Source organism: Pipra filicauda, unplaced genomic scaffold (assembly GCF_003945595.2).
Source record: "Pipra filicauda isolate LSUMZ 115617 unplaced genomic scaffold, ASM394559v2 scaffold168_size1973030_pilon, whole genome shotgun sequence".
Classification (NCBI taxonomy): domain Eukaryota; kingdom Metazoa; phylum Chordata; class Aves; order Passeriformes; family Pipridae; genus Pipra; species Pipra filicauda.
Genome location: NW_024104195.1, coordinates 29676 through 56917, shown reverse-complemented (window position 1 = coordinate 56917; position 27242 = coordinate 29676). Strand labels below are relative to the sequence as shown.

At 37.8% G+C, this 27242-nt stretch overlaps 1 protein-coding gene and 1 long non-coding RNA gene across 4 annotated transcripts in view; both read left to right on the top strand.

Moving 5' to 3' along the window:
* Window positions 1-25917, top strand: part of EDIL3 (EGF like repeats and discoidin domains 3) — a 231956-nt gene extending 206039 nt beyond the window's left edge. For all 3 annotated transcript variants that reach the window (XM_027712542.2, XM_027712543.2, XM_027712541.2), the window contains 2 exons: window positions 11617-11772; window positions 22061-25917. In XM_027712542.2, coding sequence (XP_027568343.1) covers window positions 11617-11772; window positions 22061-22210 — 306 coding nt within the window. In that variant the 3' untranslated portion in view covers window positions 22211-25917. The remainder of the gene's footprint in view (window positions 1-11616; window positions 11773-22060) is intronic.
* Window positions 529-1196, top strand: LOC120322906. Its single transcript, XR_005562863.1, has 3 exons — window positions 529-598; window positions 799-1038; window positions 1119-1196. It is a non-coding gene; the product is annotated as an uncharacterized LOC120322906 (long non-coding RNA).
* Window positions 25918-27242: the final 1325 nt, after the last annotated feature.

The window sequence follows — 27242 nt, the reverse complement described above, 5'->3', positions numbered from 1 at the left end:
AAATTCAAGATACTTCGGAGTTCATATTTTTACTTTTATACCTGTCCTTCTGAAAATGAAAAATGTTATAGATAATTTTGAACTTCCAATAGAAATGCATTCTACTGCTGAAATGGTCAATCACTTAGTTTTGTGAAAACTAACATTCACATTGCAGAGACAAATCGATTTTTTATCACTTCTGAATACTAAAGCTCTGGTCACAGATCAGCTTTATTTAATATTTAATTCAATATAGTGCAGTTTGAATTAACTGCTAGAACATCAGTGGGTTCCAGTTCAAAATTTTGGGTTGAACTCTTTGGAAGTTAATTCAATCCAAGTTTCTTGTTGAAAATTCCTGTGATAAGTCCCAGTTAATCAGTTTTTGTGGAACTTCCATCATGAAGCTTTAGAATGGAATTTATACTAAAAGTGGTAATAAAAGTTATTCAATTGTTACTTTTATCTGGAACATTTAGAAGTCCATTCTAATGGACCTTCTTTTTTTCATTACCTCGAACAGAAAGTGCACCTGGGCCAGTCAGACCTAATGGCCAACGTGTTGATCAGCTCTTTGAAAAAAACTTCTTCATCTTTCATCTCTCAGGATATTGAGGTTTTATTGTTTCATTTGGGTTGGTTTTTTTAGCTGATTTTTTTTTACTTGCTTGCTTGCTTGCTTGTTTGTTTTGTTTTGGAGGGAGTTGGTAGTTTTGCTTGTTTTGTTGCTTGGTTTTTGTTTTTCTTATGTGGATTTATTTATTTATTTATTTATGACAGTATATAGTGACTTCTTTATTTTCTTTTTAACTCTAGGGAACAGGAAAATATTTTACCATTTAACTCCAGGCCTTGCCAACGGTTTTAGCAGAGCATTAATCCCATAAATCAGTCATACCTTGTGCTCTCCACAGGCTCCGCAGTTGGTGAACAGCAGATAAGCCCTTAGAGGGTGTTTTGAAAGCCAAGTAAATACATCTGTGTCAGATCAAAGGCGGAGCTGAGTTCCAGGGTTGGATCTGTCCTGCCGGTAGCCCAGTCTTGTTTTGACCAGAGGTCCGTTTGTGAAGCTCGGTAATAGGGGCTCCAGGGTGTCCTTTTGACTAATAACAGATAATCTTTCTTATGTCCTGCAGAATGAAGATTAATAGACCTTTTAATTGTATTCAAGCAAGTACATTATGAGATTATCACCTCAGAAGTGCCATTTAGCCTAAAAGGGAAAAGAAACCTGATTTCTTCTGTAAACCTGGAAAAATACTTTTCTAGCTAAAAAATACAAAAACAAATTTCTACACTGTAGTGCACTGATTTTGTGCATTTCTGCTGGTTATTAACAGTGTATCACTGGAATTAAAAGCTTGTCCTAACATTTCAGAGGGGAACACACGATGAAAAAAAAAAAATTAAACTTAGCAGTTTCCTGTTGTTTCCAAAGTCTAGTATCACAATGTTGACATTTTTAGCTTACGGCTACAGCAGCATAGCCGTATGAAACAAGTTGTCATGGTTTGAGAGCCCCAAAATCCAATTCCCTAGTCCAAACCCCCTCCCACATCTCAACCCGGTGTGAGATGGTTTTTCCAGGCACCACACGAGACTCAAAATGGGGGAAAGGGATTATATATTACAATGACTGTACAAAATAAATACTACAATACATTATATACAATCTTAGCTATCTCTACCATGACATAAAAGTATTTACAATGGATCAAATCTCTTCTCCCCTCCAAATAAAAGTCCAGGAGGGAAGATGGAAAGATCCTTTCCACTTTCAGAGCAGCAATGGCTCTAAGGCAGCAGGTTCTCTGTCTCTCTCTTCTATGCAGCAGTTGTAGCCGGATCTCTGCCAGTACTCATGAGGGAGTATCCAAGCCCTCTCGGCCACTCGTCTTCAAGCGAGGGTCTTCTTCCGTGGGCTGCGTTCACCCGGACACGGTCGTCTCACCATGGTCATATCAATGAAGCTCAGGGGTCTTCGTGACGGTCCTTATCTTCAGGGGATTCAAGCCCCTTTGCAGAGCTCTGTACTCTGCCTCAAGCAGTGGGGGGGCCAAGGTCACCCCCTCCACATTCCTTCTCTGAGCTTTCCAGCTCTTTTCTGCAGTGCTGCTGCAATTTTAGGACTTCCATTCAGTAGGAGTCCATCCTCTCCACTTAGGAAAGGTCACAAAAGGAGTTTGGGGGTTTTTGATTCAGTTCTTACCCCAGAACTCTGTTTCTGTCTGTAGAGCTTAGTCTTGCTCGCTCGCTCTGCTGCTGGCTCTCCTTCTCTCTCGACCAACTCTGTGTCTTCCTTGACTGCATGCTGTTTGCTGCTCCTTATCTCTTCTGGCTCACTGACACCGCTCTCTGGACTCTGATCCTGCTGCTTCTTACAGTGGAGAAAACTTCTTTAGCTTTCTAGCTGCAGGTACTTAGCCCAGTTTTACACCGTTCTAAGTCCCTGCAGCCCCCCAGCCGGGGCTGGGGGGGGGGCCATAGCCCCCCAGGGGGGCTCCTGCCCTTTCTCCTCGTGGCCTCAGAACATGGCCACCTCTCTCAACAAAAACTACAACTACTTTCTTCTCCGGTCTAAGTGTGATGTGTTTATATTTTGCAAAAGCACTCATTGGCTAAAAATCTTCAAGGGTCACCACCCCCTGGGGATTTACCGTTTTATAACTTCAGGGGGAAAAACTGTTTCCCCTCACCACACAGGTTATGCATAATAATCCCTGCTGAGAGATGGGCAAAGTCATTCCTAAAAAGAATGGCTGAATGATGCTGTCTTGGCTGCATTTCCTGTGAAAGTAAGAGTTATGCAGTCAGAGCTTTTACAGCCAAGAAGGACCTTTCAGCCTTAACCCCTCTTATCTTCTAGGCAGATTTAACTTTGCTTACAGGCAGGTTTTAGTTAGTATTTCAACAGTTCAGTCGTTATATTAATTATGAGTTGCTTTACAGTATCTTGTGTGCAAGCCTGTCTCCAGTTTATTTGTTGATCTACAGCCCAGATACTCATAGATTATTGGGACATTTTTATTTGCTCCAGAAAATATTTACAACATTATTAATTGCCTGAGGGAAAAAAAAACAACCAGGTAAATAATGAACTTCCATATTGCCAGTATTATTTTTCAATTTAAAAACCAAAATCAGCTGCTCATGTGTAGGTGAGCCCATTTATGATCCCAACATTTTTACAAAGATATCTACTAGCCCTCCAATAAAAAATGTCACATTATCCTCCCTACTGAAGACCGAGCAGAAGTTCCAGTATTTCATTTGTAGGGAAGGATTTTTTGTTTTCCCAGACATTGCATCACCACCCTTTGATTTCAGCTTAAAACCCATAATCTGCCAAAACCCCAAGACAAATGAAACCAGAGATACCTATATTTCTCCTGGCTGGTTTTTGAAGCATTGTTATAAAATGTTAACTCACTCTTCGCATTTCTGGCTATTAAATGTCATTCTGAAATTTACTGTTATATAAACCCCATTTTCCCTGCTTATATTCCAAATTTTCTTCTCTCTATTTTAGTCAGTATTTTCCTGCTCTTTTACCCACTCCAGCATTCAAGGTTCCCTGCAGGGGTCCTTGACAGAAAATTAAGGAATCTGCACTGGGACTGAGCCCACAGAACTGGCACACAGTAAATCTTACTGATAAATTTCCTCATCCACTTGAGATATATTTTAGTAAAATAAGGAGGGGTAACAGAATTATCTTGCTCTTCGCTATGTCTGAAGAGAGTAGAGCATGCCCATTTAGCATCTCAGCATATTCCTTACTCATATATTAGAGGAGAGAAAAGCAAAAAAGTAAATAGCTAATTTTTTTTACTGTTGTAATTGTTCTTTTCTGTTTTATTTTTACCTTTCCTCATAGCCAACACATTTGATCAAAACTTCTCACTATTATTGTCAGCACAGCAAGAACTACTCTAAATTAGGTCTTCGAGAAATTACACTCCTGAAAGCTACTTCTTACTGTCATCCATTTTTATGCAATTTTTTTATTTCAAGGGCAATTTTTTGCAATTTTTTCTTTTGTTTTTTTACTGTTATGTGGAGAACTGAATGTAAATTAATTTTTTTTCCCATTACCTTATCTGTTTCTATTCATAACTAGGTACTGGGATTAGTGAATTGCACTGCACTGCTGGTAATAGTGTTTGACAGAAAAGCAGCAGAACACCATCAGCATGTTGTGTCAGGAACTACTCATGATCTATTCATATTTTTTTCTCTCTGCTTTATTTTAATGGCTAAGTATTGTTCTGTCCTTGGCTTTTCCATAAGAAAGTTGATTGACCTAACACAGACCATTGTTCCAGATTTTGTCAAGTGTTGGAGTTTACTAATGCAGCTCAAAGGCTCTTTTAGCTCCACCAGATGTCTAGACCTGCTTAATCACTGGTAATTTAATTTTTTAAATTTTAAAAATTAAATGTTTAAATCCTCTAGCCTTCTCAAGGACTGATAAGCTTTGAATATTTCATAGCAGACAGAGAGACTGATGCTGTTTTATTAGTGGTGCAGTCAACTATGACATCTCTACAAAAATCCTCTAATCATATTTACAGTGAAAATACTTCTGTGCATAGATGTGGAATATTCAGTGTTAGGAGGGAAGGTTGTAGATTTAATCATCACTGATGTTGTAATTTCAAAATTCTGAATTTTCTTTTACTTCAGACCTGAACAAGCCTGGTACTACCATTTCCCTTGGGAATATTGGTACTCCCTGATAAGTTGTGAGAGTTACCAAGACCCACAGGAGTTATTCTGGTTTGCAGGATGAGTATGAAAACAGTATTATCTTGTGTGAGCTGCAGGCAGGATTTACCAGGGTGCTGACACAACCTCAGAATCTCAGCGCCTTGAGTTCACGTAGGAAATGGATGACGATTCCCCTAGGCATTTTTGAAAATCCAGACCTTAAGGCTAAAATTTTCTTTTTGCCTTTTTTTTTCATTGAAATATCAATGAAATATGATTTTTCAGGGCTTAGTAAAATGTAGTAATGAAAACTTGCTCTGAAAGAAGCAAATACTGCTCTAAAAATGGCCACATGGTTATCATATACATCTGATTTGACTGAATTTTTACTAAAATGATGAAAAAATCCTATAGCAATTCAACTGAGGTTTTTCCCTCCTTTTCCTGTAATATCTATATAACAGAGATAACTAAGTATATAAATAAATTAATGAAGGATTCACACAATCTGTACTCTTTAAGAAGTAACTGCTACTCAAGAAGTTGCTTGCGGAAATCGAGTGACTTGTCAGCTTGATTGTGTGTTTCATTCCAAAATTTTCAGCATATTGGCCTAAGAGATATTTTTTATGGTCCATGAAGATTTCAAACAGGGTTCACTCTCCAATTTATCACTTTTAAATTGAATTGTAGACAGCTGATGGCACATGGTATTCTTTTAACCTATTTCTTTAGTGCAGTTGCTGCAGCCATAAAGTCATTCAGAGGGAAAAACAATTAAGAGTAATAAGAAAATAGGAGCAGTATTTATTATCTTACCCTGAAGGACTAGAGACATTAAGAATATAGAGACACAGTGTTAAAATCATGCTGAAGGTCTAATCTTAAATGAAGAAAAAAAGCTAGGAAAACACATACCACATTTTTAAAGAATAAAAAGAATGACACTCCAGTCTTATTTTGTCTGAAAACAACCCATTCTCTACCTGGGTTCATGAGAAGTTTTATTTTAAACATATGCTAGCTAATACAGACCCAATTAAATGCAAATAAATCTTATTTTATTTTATTTTATTTATTTTACCTAGAAAGCATTAAAATCCTGTATAGCAGAATATTGAACAAAATGCTTCTTTCTATCAAATTATCATAGAATCATAGAATCATAGAATCGATTGGGTTGGAAAAGACCTCCGAGATCATCGAGTCCAACCCTTGGTCCAAATCCAGTCCATTTACTAGATCATGGCACTCAGTGCCACGTCCAATCTGCGTTTAAAAATCTCCAGGGATGGTGAATCCACCACCTCTCTGGGCAGCCCATTCCAATGCCTGATTATGATTATTATTATGATTTCTTCTAGAATGATTCCTTTTGTCTCATACTTAATTTCTTCCTGTAATTTTTTCCAGGTTGTATTAATAAATATTTACCCTAGTAGTGTATATTTAGGTGACTATACTAAAAAAGCCTTCCTATGTAAGAAGTTGTGATGAAAATTAGATTTCTCTACAAGGAGCATATAGTTGCTTGGGGGATTTTTTCCTTCAAAGTTTTTAGATGAAATTAGCCATATAATTGTTTGGGTTGGCTTTGCCTTTGATGGTTTTGTTTTTAATATGAGCATTTGGAAAACAGCCTGAAATGCTGAGCTCCACAGTTTACAAGCAAGAAATGCTGCTGAAACATTGTTAGAAACATATATATGTTGCACATCTGCAGGAAGCCTTACTGTGCCATCACTGATTTTCCTGTATCTCCAGAGTCTGGGCATGGAGGAGAATGTAAAGTACCCCCATCTGATGCAATAAGATAAGGAGAGTTGCCTTTCTGGCCTTTATGATGCAGACACTGCAATCCTGCCCCTCCTTTTCTTAGGCTTGGGTGCAGGTGGCAACTCTCTGAGTGCGCCAGTTTGCCCTTCAAAAAATCAAGGGAATCACGAGGTCTTAAATAAACAGTGAATAACCTGCTCAGCACAGGTTGTTTACCTGTTAAGTACATTGGACTCTCTTGGTGGGATTCAGGTGCCCATCCATAACTCCCTGCCATTATCTTCAGCATCCCAAAATATCTCAGACCTCATTGCAAGACCAGCATATGTGATCTTGGTGATCTGGACCTTGGTGAATTAGCAGCTGGAGACTAGGCCAGTCTTCTTTTTTTTCAATTTCTTGAGGGTGAGACACTCAATTTCTTAAGGGTAAGAGCCTTAAGCAACCAACAGTTTTCCCACTTTGTGTTGGACCAGGTTTTTTATTTTTGATCCTGGTGCTTTTCTATTGGCCAAGTACAGTACAACTACCCAGAATTCATCAATGTTATCTGACAAGTGATTTAAAAAAAAAAAAAAACAGTCTACAAAATCAGAAAGGTAAAATAAAAGAAAACCTGGTGAAAAAATGGCACCTCTAAAATAACAGAGAAGCTGAGCATAGAATTAGCTGTACTGGAAGCAGCAACATAATTATATGTATAAGGAGAGGAGTAAAATGAGCATTTTAAATAATCCTAAAATGAAGAGATGAACAGCTGAAGGTCGAGTGAGCCATTTCACCATTATCTTCGCTGTGAAATAGGCTCTGGTGCTCTCTGTATACTTGGGGTCCTTTCTTCTGCTGTTGCTGCCCTGTAAGTGTCCAAGGCCAGGTTGGACCAGGCTTGGAGCAACCTGGTCTAGTGGAAGGTGTCCCTGCCCATGGCAGGGAGTTGGAAAGGGATGAGTTTTAAGTTCCCTTCCAACCCAGCCTTCTGGGATTCTATGGCCTTATCTAAGCCCCCCATTAATGTGTGAGGTGATGCCATTTGTTTCTTCTTGAGGCTTGTCTACTCCTAAGCCAGAATTGCAGCATGGCTCTCTGTTTCCAGGAGAGACTGTGTGAGCTGTCTGGTTCTTCACCTGCCACACATGACCTCATGAAAGATGCTCATTTCTTCTCCTGGGTCCTGTCCACACATGGCTTATTATTCATGTGCTCTCCTAGACTACAAGTCTGATGACGAGCAGCTGAGGGAGCTGGGGGGGCTCAGTCTGGAGAAAAGGAGCCTCAGGGGGGATCTTCTCACTCTCCACAACTCCCTGATGGGAGGGTGGAGGTGGGGGGGGGGGCTGGGGCAGGGGCAGGCAGGTTCTACTCCCAAGGAACAGGGGACAGGACCAGAGGAAACAACCTCAAGCTGTGCCAGGAGAGGGTCATGTTGGATCAGGGAAAAATTCTTCACTGAAAGGGTGGTAAAGTGCTGGAACAAGAGTTCACCATCCTGGAGGGATTTAAAAGCTATGTAGCTGTGGTGCTTAGGGACATGGTTTAGTGGTGGACTTGGCAGTGTTAGGTTACTGTTTGTACTCAGAGTTCTGTTAGTTATGGTTGATTAGCTCTGGACTAGGCAAGGCTTGCATGTGACTGTTTTCATAATCATGGAATTGAAAGACATTTTGGGTGGAAAGGGACCTTAAAAAGCCCATACAGTCCCACCCACTGCCATGAGCAGGGACAATTTCCACTATCCCAGGCTGCTCCAAGCCCTGCCCAATCTGGCCTTGGACACTTCCAGGCCAGGGATGGGACAACCACAGCTTCTCTGGGCAACAGAAGGGTCGTTTCTCCTGATCCAGAAGACCTATTTCCAGTAAAAGTACTCATCACTACATATCTAACTGCACAGACACGGGGTTCATGCTGCACATCCAGGCAGTGGTTCGTTAAAAATGTTTCATAGTCAGGTGGATTTATCTTTGTACATTCTTTAAATTAATTCTCCTCCAAATCACACAGAATCATCCGTAATATCTGAAACAAGGTGGGAAAAGGGAATAGTTATAGCCTGAGAGGGTTCTTTCAGACACAAGATATTAAACTGTGTTTTGATCAGCTCCTTGTAGAAATGTACATTAACTGTAAACCATGGTTCTTCTTGTAAGCAGGTAATGATCCTGTCAGTTGCAGACTAATTGCCCCTACCTTGTTCTAAATTCTGCTGCATTGAAAAACCCAGAGTCACATTCTAATCCTAATCACATTCCGCTTTGAAGAATATATAGTGGTTGTGTGTTTATTCAGCTTCTCTCCCCAGTAATTTGTTTGATTGTCTGTTACTTGCAATCTGCACTAACTGAATAAATGTGCTCTGTGTCCTGATGGGAAGTTATGCCTTTCATTTAAGCTACTTTAATGCAGATGTTTTGCCTACAAATGGTGTAAATTCTTCTCACCTTTCTGTTCTAAAGTAGTTTCAATGCACAGAATGAAAAAAAGCATGTTAACCATTTGTAGAAGGTAATAAAGCAACAGAGCAAAAACTGTATTTATTTAATACTGGGTTAATAATGATCTTTGTGGCTTGAAAGCGTCACATCAGCTTATGAATAAATAAGTAAATAAGGGTGCTAAAATATGAGAAGGAGAAGATGGTGTTATATCCCTTATTCTGTTCCTCCATCTCCAGTAACAGGTATTGTCTGTATTGTCAAGACCAGGAACAGAGTCTATCTTTTCATACTATTTTTTTCTTTCACTTTTTTTTTAATATAATACACACACACATATATTCTACATAGTCCTATATAAGTCTTTTTGAAAAACACTGAGCATATGCTAAATTACCTTCCAGCTTCCCACATAATTTTCCTGAAAAAGAGTACAAGGCCAATGGATACGTCCTATAAGCACAAAACAATCATTAGTAGGACATTTTTATTAACACTAGATCATGTGATAATAGAGATTTATTGTGATTTTACCTTTGGAATCCCCTGAATCTTAATGAGATTTTTTTTTCTCCCTGTTCTGAATTTCAATGAGAAATACTCCAAGTGTCATGGCCATGTTAAATATTTGTGAAATCCTTCCAGCTTACTTTCAGCATTTTAAAAATAAACAACTGGTTTTGTGGAGGCATTTTTTCAAGTTAACAGAAGAGACATTGACTTTTAGTACAAGAAGCATTCTCTGCTAAAAAGAGGTTACACTTGTAAAATGCTAATGTCTAAATTATTTATAAAGAGAATCTGAAGTTGACTTTCAAATGTTTAGTTCAAAAGCTACCTGAAAGTGTTGACCAATTAGTGATTTCTTACCAGATCAGGCTGGGGTTGGGGTTTTTTTGGAAAAACAGACTATTCATTTAAACTCCAAAATATTTGGAAGGAAGGTCTGGAAACCTGATGTTTATTAATTCATGAAAGACTTATACTAATTAGCAGTGTTCATTTCCCAGAGACGTATTTAGGCTGCAGAACCAAGCCCTGCTGCATTCCTTATAGAAAGAAAGAAGTCCTATCAGGCCATCCATGAAAGCATCCTAAACTGACTACTGCTCTGAGAGAGTTCTTCTCTCTCTCTCTCCATTGAACAAAGAGAACACAGAAAGAGTTTTGCCTCCCAAAGATACTTTCCTCATATCCTAGGGTGCTCTCCTGAGCAACAGTGCTGCTACCAGAGGGCAATAAATTAGTTAATTCTGGTAAAACCAAAATTCTTGAGACATCTATGGACACTGACATTTTCTGGTTAAGGTTGTGGTATCTCAGTATTCAATATTTTTAAGTTACTTCTTTTCTTTAAAGGATTTACTACTCATTATTTTCTACTCTTTGGTCAAATGTTGGGATCTCTGTCTGATTGCTCCAAAGAGTCATTTTTTCCTCTTCTGTTCTTATAAATGCACTCTTACACTTTTCTGTGTTTTCTTCTTTATAGAATCAGAGAATCACAGAATGGTTTGGATTGGAGGGACCTTAAAGCTCATCCCATTCCACCCCCTGTCATGGACAGGGACACCTTCCACCAGATCAGGCTGCTTCCAAAAAATCCAACACTGGATCTTCAGCATTTGGATCAGTCAGAGATTTTTAATTTCTTCACATTCTCTTTTTAGTATTTTTTTTCTATATAAACATATTAATCCTCTTCTCAAGGAATTTAGCCCTTCTCTCATTTTTCTGTAATATTTTTACTGTTAGTCTCTCTTGCCAGATTTAATGGACAATATTAAAAATCCCAGCTGCTTCACAACCATTGATTGTTTGAAATAAATCTACCTTTTTTTTTTTCTTTTTTTTTATTGGCTTGCCACATTTCTAGGGGACACAGAAGGAAACCTAAGTTATACTCTCACATTTCAAGAAAATGTCAGTGTTGATAGGGAATTCAACTCTTCATTCGTCCTCTGAAAATACATTCATAGGTCAATTTACTTCTGTTATTGTATTCTTTTCCTTGATCATTTTAATCCAAGGCATCTGGCCCAAATCTGTTATATTCAGTTTTGGTTCTGGCTCAAAAAAACTGATTACAGATTGGCTGACCCACACAAAAGGCACTTGGAAGCTAAGATTTTATTAGGGTTTAGTATTCCTGCCTTGCATTTTTAAAAGTCTTGTGCTAAGATTACAAAATAAAGAACTCAAAAAAAAAAATTGAAAATCAAGGAATGAGAAAGTTTGAGGTCTTGAGATAAAAAAGAAAGAAAAGCATAAAGAAAGAAGAAATTTCAGCAGGAAAAGAAGCATGATAGTAAATATTTTAAAAAACTTAGTAAAGCATGGGTTCTGGGTCTGTAAAGGAAATTGAAAGGCACTTGGGGAATCTGATTGTTGGGAGCATGTGGGAACACTTTTTAGCTACACATCATTCCCATTGGTGCTCGCTGTTTTGTTGGGACCGTGTATGACACTCAACACACTAGAAAGTGGCATGAGGTTAGCTCTGTTGCACCGTTAGGTACTAAAAGCAATAAGTACAAAAAAATGAAAAATAAAATAAATTGGTTGACTTAGAGCTTGGAGGAGGAAAATTACTGTCTGTGGGAGAGCCATGGTGAGAGCTGCACCATTTTGCTTTGGTGTGGTGTAAGGTCAGACTGTAAACAGAAGCTGTTCTAATGACATTCTCCTCTATTTTGTTTATTTCTGTTCCATTCAGGTCGACCTGCTTGTTCCTACAAAAATCACTGGGATCATTACCCAGGGAGCTAAAGATTTTGGTCATGTCCAGTTTGTGGGGTCCTACAAGCTTGCCTACAGCAATGATGGGGAGCACTGGAAAATATACCAAGATGAGAAGCAGAAGAAGGATAAGGTAAAGCACAGACAAAATTGGTATTTGGGTTGTGTTGACCCCTCAGTCTGTAGGTTATTGCACACTGCCTTCTTTATGGGGTTCCATTTGCATGGGATCGCACAGATAAAAGTCAAGGTGGATAAAAAAAGAATCATATAACACCATGACATTCACAGTGCAGCAATATTACACCTATCAGTGCAATGCACCTGACTTAATGCTATTAAATATGGGATATAAAACTTTGCAGTTCTCCTTTTATTGGAATTATTTCTTTATTTAACTCCAAAGGGGAAGGTGTGTAAATAGCAGTTTATTTGTATATTCAGAAACAGTGTTTGAGTGCAAATTTTAGTAACCATGCACTATTTTCAGTATTTTTTTGTGAAGCACATCTTTAGTGTGCCTCATTACTTGTAGCCATTTTGGACTGATTTTCTCGAAATTAATGGGTTTCAAATAACCAATGAAAATATTATTTTTATTACACTGTAAAATGAATAAAAGCATTTAAGAAAGTTTCACAACTTCCTTTGCCAATGTTTAATGAGCACCATAGGGAAAGTATAGGTTTGCTGATTGATTTACCTGGAAACATTTAACTTTCCTTTCCTTATTCATTATACCTTTACTTTAAACAGCATAACACTTTCATACTGCAAGTACCTCAATTCACAATATCATGTGTTAAGAAAAATATTACAGCATATGCATCGCTTAAGGGAAAGTTAAGCAAGCTGACAAAATGTGAATTATTTATTAGTTATCTTAGTGGGGTTATGTCTCATTGAAACAGGAGGTACATTTATTGAAATACCAGATGGCTGATATGTCTGATAACTTCTCAAATCTGGGTATTCAGGTTGATAAATGTTCCCATTTGCACTTGTATTTTTTAATATAAGCAAAGATTCTTCAGAAAAAAAAAATCATATCCCCCACATTGGTCAATTAAATTAATTTTTTTTAAGTAGTGAGAAAGCTTTTGGTATGTATTGACATGTGTTGTGTGAGTACAAGGAGATCTAATGATAAGGGTTTAGACCACTGCACCTTCTAAATTTCTCTGATTTTAAATGATTGATCAAATATATACCTATTTATTGGGTGAAAGTGTCCTAAATTACTGGGTTAAATATGTACATAGCTGTATGTCCCTGTCTGTATTGTCAAGTTATGTTTGTAAGATTATCACCCAAAGATGATGGGTACCTGATCTGTAAAGTCCCACTTAAGAGCCAAATGTCAAGTCACTGTGGTTTTAACTCACACTGACATTTTTCCCTGTGAAATTCTAAGGCGTTTTAATATGGAAAACCAAATCAGTTGTTTTAACCAGGACTTTCAGTTTAGAAGGTCCTGACACTGATGATTATTGATGTCTCTGATATAATTGGTTATCAGATAAAAATTGAAAACAAACAGCTCACCTTTCATAGGAATTCCATAAATACATTCAATATAAATGACAAATAGTCACTTCAGTGCTTTGTTCACATCCTATTTTAACTCCCTGTAATTTAGAAAGAGAAGGGAATGTTCTACTGTGAAAGAAATGTCTTCTCCAAGCCAAACTTTTGTTAGTGAACTATTGCACTCATTTTATTGTAAAGGAAAACATGCATCCAAGTCCCCAGTGATAAATACAGTCACAACCAAATCTAAAAGAAAATGCACTCTGACTTAACACCACTGTTCCAGTCTACACTAGTTTGTACCATTTCCCAAAACAACTTAATTCTTTTGTTTTCATCATCATCTGTGTTGTTAACTACTATACACATATTCTGTTAGGAACAATGGAAAACTCTTAATCATTCTCCCATTAAAACACATCACATCCTATATTAACTAACATCCCTAAGAGTAAAATAGATGCACATTATTATGATTCTTTAACAGATCAAGAGCAATTAACAGCAGAATAAGACCAAAAACACTTTGCTGGAAAGTAGAAGATTAGCATTCCTGAATCTAAATTTGTACAAAGTAAAGAAAGATCATTTAGTAAGAGTCAAGACCTAGGTCTTTGATACAGAAACACAAATCTAGAATATCTTTTCTATTTTTAATTTTTCCCATATCACAAAAGTCTGAAAAAGTCACAAGTCTGATGGCAAACATTACAGAAGTGAGTGAATTTGGGAAATAAGTCTGTTCAATTCTAGAGATAAGGCTTAATTCAATTATTTGTTCTTGACCTCATATAAGACTCATATCCTGCACTATTCTCCATCAGATTATTATTTAATATGTTCACAGAAACAGATATTGATGAAAATTCTACAATGTAAACAGTCAACTCCAGTGTTTAAATATCCTTAAAGGTGGAAAGTGGCTTATCCCCCTCACACCAGCCCTGCCCTCAGAGGACAGAAAAGACTGATTTTATCTTAATTTTTCCATTTTGTTTTGGCTGGAATACTTTAACCTATTTCTTCTTAGTTTGTTCTTGGGGAAAAAACAATCTTTTTTCTTTCAGTCTTCCCTCAAAGTGTTTATTTTCTCAACATCAGATCATTATTTTGTATTCTGATTGGAGCAGCTTTTCCTGAAGTGTGTTTTCACAAACTTGGTGCAATCTTTAGCACAGAACTACTGCCTGTTCCATCATTCTCCATAACCTGTGACATTGGTTATGACTTCCTAAGGTTTGGCTTGCTACTCATCATTATTAAATTGTAATATTGTTCTTTCTCCAGTTTACCAAGACCACTCCGAATTTTGATCTCACCTTTTGAAATGGGAACAAGCTTGATCACATCTGTACTCATAGCAAGTAAATCAATTTCCATTGATTTCATTACTGAGAGTACATTAATTTCCTTGGCCAGGGGAAAGGAGCCCATTAAACCCAGCAAACCCCCCTAGTCTGACACCAAACCACAGCAATGCTGTAGCTCACCCATGAGAATCAGGGGAGAAATAGCATCACTGGTCCTATCTGACAGTGTCATCTTCACACAGGATCCACAACAATTTCCTTATCTTAAGGTGAGACACAAGATTTGTTCCCAAATGCAGGAACACTGTAGAAGAAACCAAGTTTTTGCAGCAAAGAGAAACTGTTGTGAAAGGTTTCATCTGTATTCAGGAGATACAGAAGGGAGGTAAAAGGTAGATACTGATGACTATCAAAAACAGCAAGCATAAATTATTCATACTTCACCCTCATCACCACTTCTATTTATTAACTGAACATCTTGATTTGTTCTATGACGGATAGAATGTACAGATTCTTTATTTCTTCTGCAGGTGATTTACTCATTCTATACTCATCCTGTCATCCTTGTATAATCATCCAAAAATTTTGGAGAAAGGTGGTTCCAAAACATTTCAGGAAAAGGAAGACAGGATGGAAAAAAAAACAAAACAAAACAACCAAACAACCAAAAACCTTATTTTTAAAGTCCCAGACACAGAAATTAGGGAGATATTCATAGGCTGGCAATAATGATTTGTGGATGAATATTGTGATTTTAATGCATTTAAGTAAGAGCTTAGAACTTAAAACTGTCTGGTGCTGAGCATCTCACTATTCCTCAGTTTATAGGATGAGTCCTACATATCAAGAAATCTCACTGAATTCCTGAGGCTGTTCCCTTTTCCCTCTTCATCATTTGTGATGTGATTTTACAAAGGAAAAAAAAGTATTGGTCTCTTGTATTTTATTGTGTAAAATACAATATATTGTATCTTGTATATATCTTTGTATAAATATATAAAATATTGTATCTTGCACACTGTGTGCAGCCTGTGTCTTTGATCAGTCTGTAACAAAATAGTGGTTTAGAGGAGAAGTAAATACAGTGTTCAGTTTTCTTCTTTGCACCATTTCAAATGGAAAAGCTGCTCCAAGAACAACGTCCCCTCCAGCTCCTATTTGGCTTCTGCTGTTTTAATGGCCAGTCATTTCATTTCACATCTGTGCTGAATTTCTGTGAGTACAGACAAAAGTTTTACTGGCTCATAAAAAAAAATATATAACTTTAGAAAATGAAGCCTTTCTCATTCATTTTAAATGGTTTGAATGAGTTGCCTGGAAAAATATGAAAGCTTTGCCTGTTGCCTCCAAGAAGTAAAATAAACTATGTTGCAGGCTGTCACACAGGAAGAAAATATATTTTAGAAACAGGACCAGAGCTAATAGCTATCTTATTTTTCTCAACTAGAGGTCAGTAGCTCACTATGCTTCCAAAGCTAAGGACATCCAACCCAAATCTGACCTTTTTTTTTAAATTCACATTCCACATGTGATTTATAAATTGCACATCCTGCTGCAGGTAACTCAAGGCCAGCCGCAGTGTCAAATGGCATTTCAAAGGCTGTTTTTTACAGGAAGATGAGAACATTTGAAAGTAGCCTAAAGGAGTCTGGCAGTCTGCATCATTGTCAGTCATTATCAGCCATCAACAGTGCAATTAGCTACAGGTAGACAATATCCAGTATGCAAATGGCCACTGGATTTGGGTACAGAATGATGGAATTAGTTATAAGTTATATGCTTTTGTATGTGCATTATATTGCCAGAGAAATAAAAGACAGGAACCTACTTACAAATGGACAGTTAGATCATGTCATATTAAAAAGTCTTCCTGCTAGATTTGCTAATGGTTTTTCTGATGTTGTTTAATTATTTAACACCTGGTTTACACTGGTAGATTTCATTCCTACATATAATCTACATACTTGGCACAGGTAAAGAGCTTTTGTTTTAGTAATATTATTATTATTACTATTTAATACTATTATTTACAGTAATACTTGTAATTTCTATTCTAAGTGACTTTTTTCTGCACTGGTTTAAATTGAAAATGAATTCTATTATTTTCAGCAGTATTAAGATGATTTCTGTCAGATGACAACCTTGCTATACTCATTCTAGGTATCTGTCTCCCTCATACCACACCAAGAGCTGAGGGAAGACAAAATGCTCATATAAACAGTCTACCTTGAATTTCTGGGGGGACGTTGATCTTCAAAATATTTCTCTTTTTGACTTTGAACCTCCTATAAACTATGAACAGTGGAATAAATTCCCATTTTATTACCATCAGTACGTAGATTAAATGGGAAAGATAGGAAGAATGTGATAATATGTTTCATAAGTTTAAAGGTTTTATCTGCTTGTATCTATTCTGAACCTCAAGAAATAATAAAGGTCATGTAATATATAATCATGTGTATCATATATAAATACACTTTATGTATAACAACAGAGGGAAAGGATGACTTTTTTCTTCTCTTAATCACTCCAAAATACATGTGCACACACTTACATGCGTGTGTTTATATATCTATATATGTCTATTAAAAAATCCTTCACCAGACTTTTACTGTGGAAAGCATCTTCCAAGGGATGTAATATCCCTATAAACAGTAGCTCTGTTTCTGGTGAGGAATCAACACCTCTTTCGCTTTGTGTAGTCCACCTGTGGAAAGGTGGTGAAAAGGTCACTCCAGCAGCAGCAAAAAATTTCAAAGTAACTAATTGGACTCCTCAAATCTGCAGATTCCTTCCCTTGCTTAAGCAAGTCTTCTTTGGTGAATAGTAATGAAATATAAAATGTTACTAAAGTAAAAGGAATATGGCTGTCAGAAATTGCTTTTCATGCAAATTCTTTTTAGATTTTAAATGAATAATGTCCCCTTTATTTATACGAACACTGAGATGTTCTGCACTGAAGTAAACTCCAAAGTCAGGTGTAGACACTTTATAAAACATTCTTCTTCTAATATGGGCAGGATTAACTGCTCCATGAGATGTTTAAAATATTCTGCTCAGAGTGAAAAATATGGTTAAGCTAAAGCAGACAACATAGTGACTTTACCATCTCAGAGCTCATTATTCAGTCTCAACTCAGCCATTATTATAAATAGCAGGTACCAGTAATGCTACGGGTGATGAAGACATTTCATGTAAATACAAGTTTCTGTGAGATATGAGCTCCAGAAAGGCTGTCTGTGGAGAATCAGGCTCTCTGAATTTTCATCCTCTGTGAACATCCATTGGCACAGCGCCACAAACTGTTTCACCCGCTACAGCCACCTATCAACAGGTCCTGTAGATGTGCCCTAAATACAAGTTTGGAGCAAACCAAACATCAATGGTGATAAGTTCTACTTTTCTCAGTCTGGTAGTCTTCAGATACTTTTCCTAAATTATTCTGTCTTAAAACATAGAATAGTTTTCTTTTTTAAATTCTAATCAACTTACACTGTCAGTATTTGGATTTACTGCTGATGCCATAAAACAGTTCTGTTGAAAAATCTCAGTGAATGTTTGAAGTCAAGACATTCAAATTGCTTGTCAGACACAAGTATAAACAAGAATTGCTTATAATTCAGAAATCTTTTTTTTTTTTGGCAGAGAGTATCTACCTATTTTCCATGTTTTCATTCTCTTTTGCATAAAATGATCATGAATTAAGTTATCATATTTAAAAGCACAACAGATGCATTTTCTAGGTTTTTTTTTTAATAACAGCTGCAAGAGACTAAACTACAGAGGAGCTACACATGGATGTGGGGTCTGTATGTGTAAAATTGCTGCAGCTGCTGAGTAAATGTTTTAGCAAGTTACACCTTTTAAATATGCAGACTGACATAAATAGATATAGCCAGTATAAAATCTGTAACATTCTACAACAGAAATGTCAAAAAACAGGAGCTTTTTAGTCCATTTTTACCAAAAAAATGCACCTTGCAATGTGCAGAGTCACTGGCTGGGAGGAGGATGAAGCTCTGTCCAAAGGAAGGAACATCCTGTAGCAGATACAGAAAATTTAAATAGTAGGGCTGTTATGCTTCCCTGGTGCACTTTCCCAGCTTCTGGCTTTTTTTTTTTTTTAATCTGTGTCCTTACTAGCCCCTGCTGGCTTTGCCCCTCACAATTTATCTGATCTTTAACAGAGGTTAAAGGCTGTGAGAGTTGTGCCACAGTTTAATTATGTGTTGAATGGGGAGCTGTGATCTTTGGGTGGCCCAAGATGACCCTACTGTCATTACAAGAGGACAGTGCAATATTACCTGCTGTCTATTTTCCTCACACCACTTAGAGTTTTATAGACATCTATAATATCTCCTTTCAGGCTGAAGGGACTTATCTGTTTAATAATTTGCAAAAGGACATTCTTCAGTGTTTGTGGCTGTCTTGATGCTTCTCTATTTATTTGCCATTTGGGATAAGGCAGGAGCAGATCTGCACCAACACAGAGCTCAAAATGAAGATTTTTCACTGGCTTTATGGTCTTACGCATTAATAACTCACATTCTGTACTTTATTCAGTCACCTTTTTTTCTTTTTTTTTTTTTTTGTCAGTGAGCATATTTTTACATACAGCTATATGTTGTAATTCAAACATCAGCTTCTCGAATGTTGGTAAATCATTACAGTCTTCAGAGGTAGTGTATCCTGAAAAAAACTACTCAGAAACAAATTTGAGGAGTGGTCATTGAGAGGTACCAGCTCTTCAAGAGCTTTTAATTGCTTAGGTGGTTTATTTAGAGTTGACTGTTTGGGCATAAAGCAACATAAAGTTACTTTTGGCTGCACAAATAGCTTTTTTTTGATGTCAGATGTCATGTTTTGTCCTTAGTCTTCCCTGCTCTTTCCAAGTTCCTTCACTCCATTAGTGAATTGAGGCTGAAACAAAATAAAAAGTGACAAAATTTTTTTTTTCCTATGAGAAATTTGCCATTTGGCCACAGCAAAAAAATCCAGTACGTTTGTCTTAGAATGTTATATATCGGCTGATCACATTGGCCGATGCTGACAAAGCTTCCCTCTCTTTCTGGTAAATTTATTTCCCTGAAATCTGTTTTCTGATCTAGCACATTTAGTTATTCCCTCGAAACCAGATTTGAATATTGAGGGAAAGTGAATCTCATATTTGCATAAAAGTAACCTCTGAAACAGATGAGTTTGAATTCAAGTGGTAATGAAGTTATGTATAAACTAAAAATAAAATTTAGTTCTTGTTTTCCTGCTGTAAGTAAATTATATAATCCTATCTTCTTCAAGTGAATTTGTTGCTGGGCTTGCATTACATAATTTTATTCATTTTGCATAGCTATATTATGATATGAATACTGGGGCTGTAAAGAGGTTCTCCTGGTAAACCACTTTTTTTTTTTTCTAAGCCTTCATTTAAATGCTATCTTTGAAATGCATCTTCCATAGGGGGAATGAAGTAGTGAATAAAATTAGTTTCCAGTAGTTCTGCAGCAAGAACTGTCTGTATTTATGCATTGCTTATCATCTAGCTTGGTAAAAAATATCAACAGATATATCACATGCATGTGCAAGAAGTCACATATATATAAAAAAACTATTTTTAAGCTTTCCTAGCTGGGGATGCTGGGGGGTTGCCGCTCCGTAATTTCAATAATGAGCTTACTGCCTTTTATTGTATGCTACAAATGAAACTCAACTTCAGGTGCAACCTTGTTAGCTCAGGCTCCAGCTGATTTATGCAATCAACACTGTACTCAGGCAGAAAACAATTTTTTCTGTGGTAAATACATATTTTTTCTCCTTAGAGTCACAACACTGGTGTTTCTGCGGTCAGTCTCTCTGCATCTTATCTGAACTGCTACATATTTTAATGCTCCCATCTCCGTGTTAGTGAGATACCAGACAAGAAGGGGAATTCATCACTTGTGAAAGAGCATCACTAATGGAGGGCACATGTTTCATTTGGGGTGCTAAATTTATAACACTGGAGGGAGGCTTCCAAAATTCAAATAAGACGTGCAGCATAGAGATCAGAAGCTGTGTAAACATGTTACAAAAGGGCTAAAATAGTAGATCAGCCTCTTCTGAACTCAAACTCTAACATTTTCCCAAGAACTTCTAGGAAAGTTGTAATTCTGCATTAATTCAGTCGTATAAGCACACCTCCAGGAGGTCCATATATTCTTCTCTGCATGGTGCAAACAACAGCCATTTGTTTCAAGTTAAAAAGCCACCAGACTCAGTTTTTAGCAATGAGAAGTGAATTGGCTGACATTTTAGGAGAATGAACACTTTCCATAAAAACTGAAAATAACCCAAGGGGATAATCTGATCATTTTGCCAAAAATTGGTGTTATGGCCTTTGAATTTAAATAGTATCTGTCAGGGGGAAAAATCTGGCACTGATTTAACACAGACAGAAGTTTGGGAACTCATGTGTTGCTTAAGCAATACTAGTGGAAATAAGATCATAGCATGCACTGTACTGTGCTAGGATTTTTTAATTTGATCACAACCAAATGCCCTTAATTCATCTGCTGACTTTTGCTTGACATGAGAAGAGTATCCTTGACAATCACCAACTTTACAAAGGCTTTGTGTAGTTACATCCATTCATAAGTGATACAATAAATTTCTTCTTAATTTTAATTATTGTTATTTTCTTGGCAACAATAACATGATCTCCTGAGATTAATTTGAGATTATACAAATGCCAAGTAGAAAGACATTTAATTTTTTAAATGTTAATGAATTTTATGTAAATTTTGGGGCCAGGCCCTGAGTGTTGGCAGTAGATTAAGCTTTGAATCAAGGAGGGGCAGGCACTGATCTCTTCTCTGTGGGGACCAGTGACAGGATCCAAGGGAATGGCCTGAAGTTGTGTAAGGGGAGGGTTAGGTTGGATATCATGGAAAGAGTTCTTCCCTCAGAGGGTGGTTGGGCCTGAACAGGCTCCCCAGGGCAATGATCACAGCATCAAGGCTGACAGAGCTCAAGAAGTGTTCGGATGATACTCTGGGTCACATGGTGTAACTCTTTGGGATGGTCCTGTGCAGGGCTGAGGGTTGGACTTGATGATCCTTGTGGGTCCCTTCCAACTCAGAATATTCTGAGATTCTGTGAATCAAAAGCTTGTATCTGCCACAGTGTGTCATTACATGCCATGGAATTCCAAAGTCTTAGTAAAGGCGGGTGCTCTTTGCAGCATCACTTCATAGAATCACAGGTTTGGATTGGAAGGGACCTTAAAGCTCATCCAGTCCCACCCTGTGCTATGGGCAGCGACATCTTACATTAGCCTAGGTTGCTCCAAGCCCCATCCAACCTGGCCTTAGACACTTTCAGGGTTGGGGTAGCCACAGCTTTTCTGGGCAACCTGTGCCAGGGCGTCACCATCCCCACAGGGAAGAATTCCTTGCTAATATCCCATCTAAACCTTGTCTCTGTCTGTTTAAAACTTAAGTTCAATGCACAGATGATAAAAGTTGATTGCAGAGCAATGCCCATGGGTGCATCAGGGGCTATTCCTCAGCCCACACACTCCTAAATCTCCTTGTTGCCTCCCTTCAGGTGTTCCAGGGGAACTTTGACAATGACACACACCGCAAGAACGTCATCGACCCGCCGATCCACGCGCGGCACGTGCGGATCCTGCCTTGGTCATGGTATGGCCGGATCACACTGCGGTCAGAGCTGCTGGGCTGCACAGCCGAGAACTGAGAGGGTCCCACTGCCACCGAGGGTCCCTCTGTGGAGGAAACAGTACAAAGCCTGTAGGATGCTGAGTCGGTGTTCCATGAACCAAGTGCTCACTCATTTTATGGTAGGCCGCTAACTGTCTTTCGCAAGGAGGTCTAAGCCTGCCCTTTAAGTGATCCAATCCAATTTTGTCCTTGAAATCTGTTAGTCTTATCCCTTCTGCTGTGGAATTATCTTCCTAGTTTTCCTTTGAGTTGTTCACACCAGTTGAAATGTATTAAGGGAAAAAAACCAACCAAACAGCAGCATCCTTTTTACAAGGAAGAGAAATGGTGTGACGACTCTTATTTGCAGCTTTAGGAACATTGGGCTGACGAGTTCTCCATAAATCATACTGTCATCTTACTTGCAAAAAGTGATACTGCAGCTTTTAGCAATAAGTTTACTTGGGGATGACTGCATTATAGTAATTGTGCCTATCAAACACTGTCAGTACTTATGATATATATTTTGGAAGATACTCCTTGGTACTGTAGAGCGCAGTACCTGTGGTGTTACAAGCTACCTTTCATCACTTTCATCTGGACACCAGAGTCCATGCACTTAGAGTGTTTTCCTGATTAGCCCCATTTTCCTCCTCTATTTTGCATGCTATAGAACATGACCTCCATCTTTTCTGTTTAGTATCACTGCTGAGGTTGTTTTCCTTGTCAGAGGTCACCTGTTTGCATATGTAACCAAATCTGCTCTCAGTGTATTATGAAATTAATGAATTTGCCAAAGTTTCTTCAATTTTGCTTGAGATGTACTTTTTCAAGGAGGTAGAAATGAGACACCATGCTACTTGTGGTGTCTCATCTTCGGTGCCCATATAGGTAAAGGCACACGGTGCATCAGAAATCCCATTTCATTACTTGCCCAGGGGTGACCACACAGCCCTAGACAAAGCTGCCCGCCCAGTTACTGCTTTTCAGAATCCCCCTGAATTTCTGTGAGGAGGAAAATGTGGTGAAGGAACCAGGCGCTAAAAGACACACAAGAGGAATGATTCCCTTAATTCCAGGAAAACGCTCTCCGTGTGCTCTTCTTAAGGTCGCGACCTTCCTCCCAGAAGGTGAGAGGTGTCATAGGAGTGCGTAGAAAACCTTGGCCCTTGTCACAAAAGTCCTTTCAGACACACACCAGTGAGCCACACGAGGAGGTTGGTTTCTACCATGCCTCACCATGCCCCATCTATAGAAACGCTTTGCACATGCTATGCTGTTTTAGCAGTGTTATAGTAACCCCACTTTAAAATTTTAGTAGCTTTTAGAAGAAAAAATGGAGCAGCAGTGGGGGTGTTCTCCCTTATGACTCAGTTTCCCCTGTTGATGGAGGTAACAATGCCAACCTTTGAAGAGCAATCCGAGTTTCCTTAGAATAAAGTGTTCTGTGACTATGTCAAAGTATCACCTAAGTCTAAAAAAAAAAAAAAAATCCTGAGACAATGGGCCAGGGACCTTTTTATTTTTTACCTGAAACAACAGCATTTGTGATTACTGCCAACCTTTTAATTTCATAACATGCTGATATGGAGAGAGAGAATGAGAGGCAGAGAGAGAGAGAGAGATGCAGCTGCATGTTTTAGCAAATGTCACTGGACTTATCCTTTTTGTCACTGTTGCATTCTCACCAAAATTCTGAAGTATGAACCTGGGCATTGCTTCCCAGGCCAAGAGCTAGCTGGCCCACAGTCTGCAAAGTGCAAAGTTTACCTTGGACACAAAATGGTTTGGATTTCAAAAAAAACTGCATTTAATCACACATTCTCCACCACAGACTAAATATATATTATCCATTGAACTGTGAAAGACTCCAGAATAGCAGCCAGGAATTTTACATACAAGAATTGGGGATATATTGGTGGCGGTTTTCTGATAGTGTCATTTAAACTGTCACATTTTAGCGAACAGAACACCCTGCCTCTATAAAATGACTTAATCCTTAAACTGTATTTATACAAGTATTTATTTTATAAGGCTTAGACATTTAAAGACTTCTAAAGAAGAGTCCTGTAAAGGTAAAGTATGTGTAAGAAATGTTGAGGTCCTGTGCAACACTGCTAAGTTTGTTCTTTATTTTTTACTTTGTGCTGCATAACAAAAGCCACTAGACTGTTACTGTCTTGTTTGTGACTGTGTTAACAGCATTCCTTAATGATGTATATATGGAGTGGTCTTCAAGCATAATGAGCGATTTTAAAGAGAAAGTCAATCATGGTGGTGCTTCTAACCAGCAAAAAAATCTGAATAATGGAGGACAAGTTTATCCCCAAATTACCTACTGCCCCATTTTTGCACTTTAAGCTCTAAGAAAAAATAATAATAAAAAAAATTAGTAATATATATCTCTTAAAGGCACACACCATTCTTAAAGAGATTCAAAGGCATTTTCCTATTATGGGAGAGTAATTGACCCTGAATTTAATTACAGATATGAAGAATAGCATGTAGCTATTTCTCTAGTCGACTGTATCCAAAAAACAGAAGGCCATTTCAGAAAATTAGGCTCCCTCATTTAACGACTTGTGTTACTGTTATTTTGAAATGTTTTTTCTGTGTTCTTAAGTGATTTGTTTGTTTGTTTGTTTTATCCTTTGTGACTTCAGTTTTGGTTTTGAATTAGTCTTTCTTCGTTTAATAATTTAATTGTTATCCCTTCATCTGCATGTAGAGTTGTCATGGTATGTAACATAGTAATTTTACTTTGTATTAATTTAGTGTTGAATATTTTCATCCTGATGTCCTGTGCCAGCTCTCACCTACCAGCAATCTTCACATCCTACATACCTTGTGATAACACTCTGTGATAATTTACAAAAGAATCATACATTACAATTTCAACCTACGTGACATTATTCCTCAGCTACCAAAAAGCTTTCTTGGAATGGCATTGTGCAGCCATAGTACCAAATCTACTCCCAGTGCCAGCAGCCTAAGTCTGAAATAACTCTTGGTTTACATGAAATACTTGAGATTTAGCACAACAGATAAGAATCAGATTATGGTCCAAAATAAAGATTTTTCCCTTCAATTTTATTTTGTGTCCTAGGTGAGCAGAACACCATTGCCATAGGGGACAAGTTATAATTTAACATGACCGTTCTCTCCCAGTGAAAGTAACCAGCATCACAAAACCAGAGGTGCAGGATAGTGCATGTCCCTTTAAGAGGGGCTGGAGAAATGCTCTGATGTGATCCTTGACTTCTGCATTAGTTGTAACAATGACATTGAACAAGACTAAAAATGTTTTCCTAATTAAATTTCACCCCGAACCAGTTAAGTATTTGTAGGCAGGCTTCACCTTTATGTAGCTGGGTAATGTGCTACGTTTATAGCCTGGGAAATAAAGCTCTATTTTGTCTGTGTTAGAGGCTCATCACATTAACTGGCTCCGGTTTTGGGGTTGACTTTCTCTTTTGGAATGGCTGCATACAAATTAAGTCTCAGTTTTGAAGACTTAAGGATGAGTGTATCTTTGCTATACAACAAATATGAACTATAATATTCAGTGCTGGCTTCTGATGTGTCAGTAAGTACAGAAGTATCTCGGACACAATGATCTTTGAAACCTTTCAAGCTGTGTGGTATTCAAGTGGTTTTGTATATACTTAAATCACGTGGAGCAATGTAAAATCAGTACGACCCTGTCTAGTCTTCAAACTTAACAATAAAACTTTTCAAAAATGAGGTCGTTTTTTGAAGCACTTATGTCGCAATACCTTGAAGGAGATACAACTTAGCATCACTGGCTGCAAATGCAGAGTAGAGATACAACGTGGCATTTTCCTGGATTCATTAGTGGGGTCTTTGCGGTAGGTAAGTTTGTTTCTTGAAAAAATCAAGGGTGGTGCTGTGCTCTCTTCAATGGGTTCCCTTTGTTCTTACACATAAAAGAGCAAAGGTTTCAATGAGCCTAAAAATACTTTTTTTTCCCCTGTCTTACTTCTCTCTGAATGAGCACCAGAAGTGTAAAGTGACAATTTCATTTCCTGTAAGTCAAATTTCCGGGTATTCATCAGTCGTTATCCTCTCTTCTCCACTCCTGCATAGGCAAATTAATTTCTGAGAAGACAAAGAAGAGCTGCAGCCCAAACCTGCTATGAGATGCCAAAATAGGGATGGTTCTTGCTCATGCCTCGGCCTCTCTTCTCTTTTATTTGCTGTGCAGCCTGCTTCCCGAAATTTCCTAGGCTAGTTAACTATGTCATTTCAATTTCTGAAGAAGCCTAGCAGTTAAAGTGGTACATGGAAAGGCATTCATGCCCAAATTTAATTTTTTTTTTTTTTTTTTTTTTTTTTTTTCTTAAAGGAGATGGAGCTTCAGTGGTTGACTCCTGGAATAAACCCATACATAGACATGCTTGTGCCCTTTCACTAAAAATGGTCTTTTAGAGACAAAAACCCCTCACAACCATGCACTGGTGACAGTGTCTGCCAACACTCAAAACAGCATATTGTCTTTCTATAGAAGAGTCACAGAACTGCAGTTTTCCCAACTTCTGACAGTAATAAAAATAAAAAAAATAACACTGCACACACAAAAAAGAAAAGGAGTACTTTTGGAGAATGATGGATGAATATTAGCACTTCAGCCATAAATTTCTGAAAATATGCATCTTGAACCTTTCTGACTTTTAATTGTAAATTATGGCTGTTTCATGAAACATGGGGAGTTTTCCTGAGGAATTGAAAAGTGGGCTTTCCTCTCATTCTCCATAACCCCAGGAATTCTAGAGGAGACAATGAGAGAAAATAATTAGTAAGTCTCTTCAGAATAGCAACTATTTATCAATGCCCACCCTCACATACCTGCTGCTAATGAGCTCAAGGGATTGACATGCATATCAACACTCTACATCATTGTGAAAGAAGTAGTCCTTGATGCTTCTGTGGTAAACACAATGGCACTTGCTTTGTACCTTAGATTCAAACAGCAGGAGACCAGTCTGTTCACTTAGTGATCACTAAGTGACCTGTGATCACTTCCAAAAAGCAAAATGGATAAAAAGAGA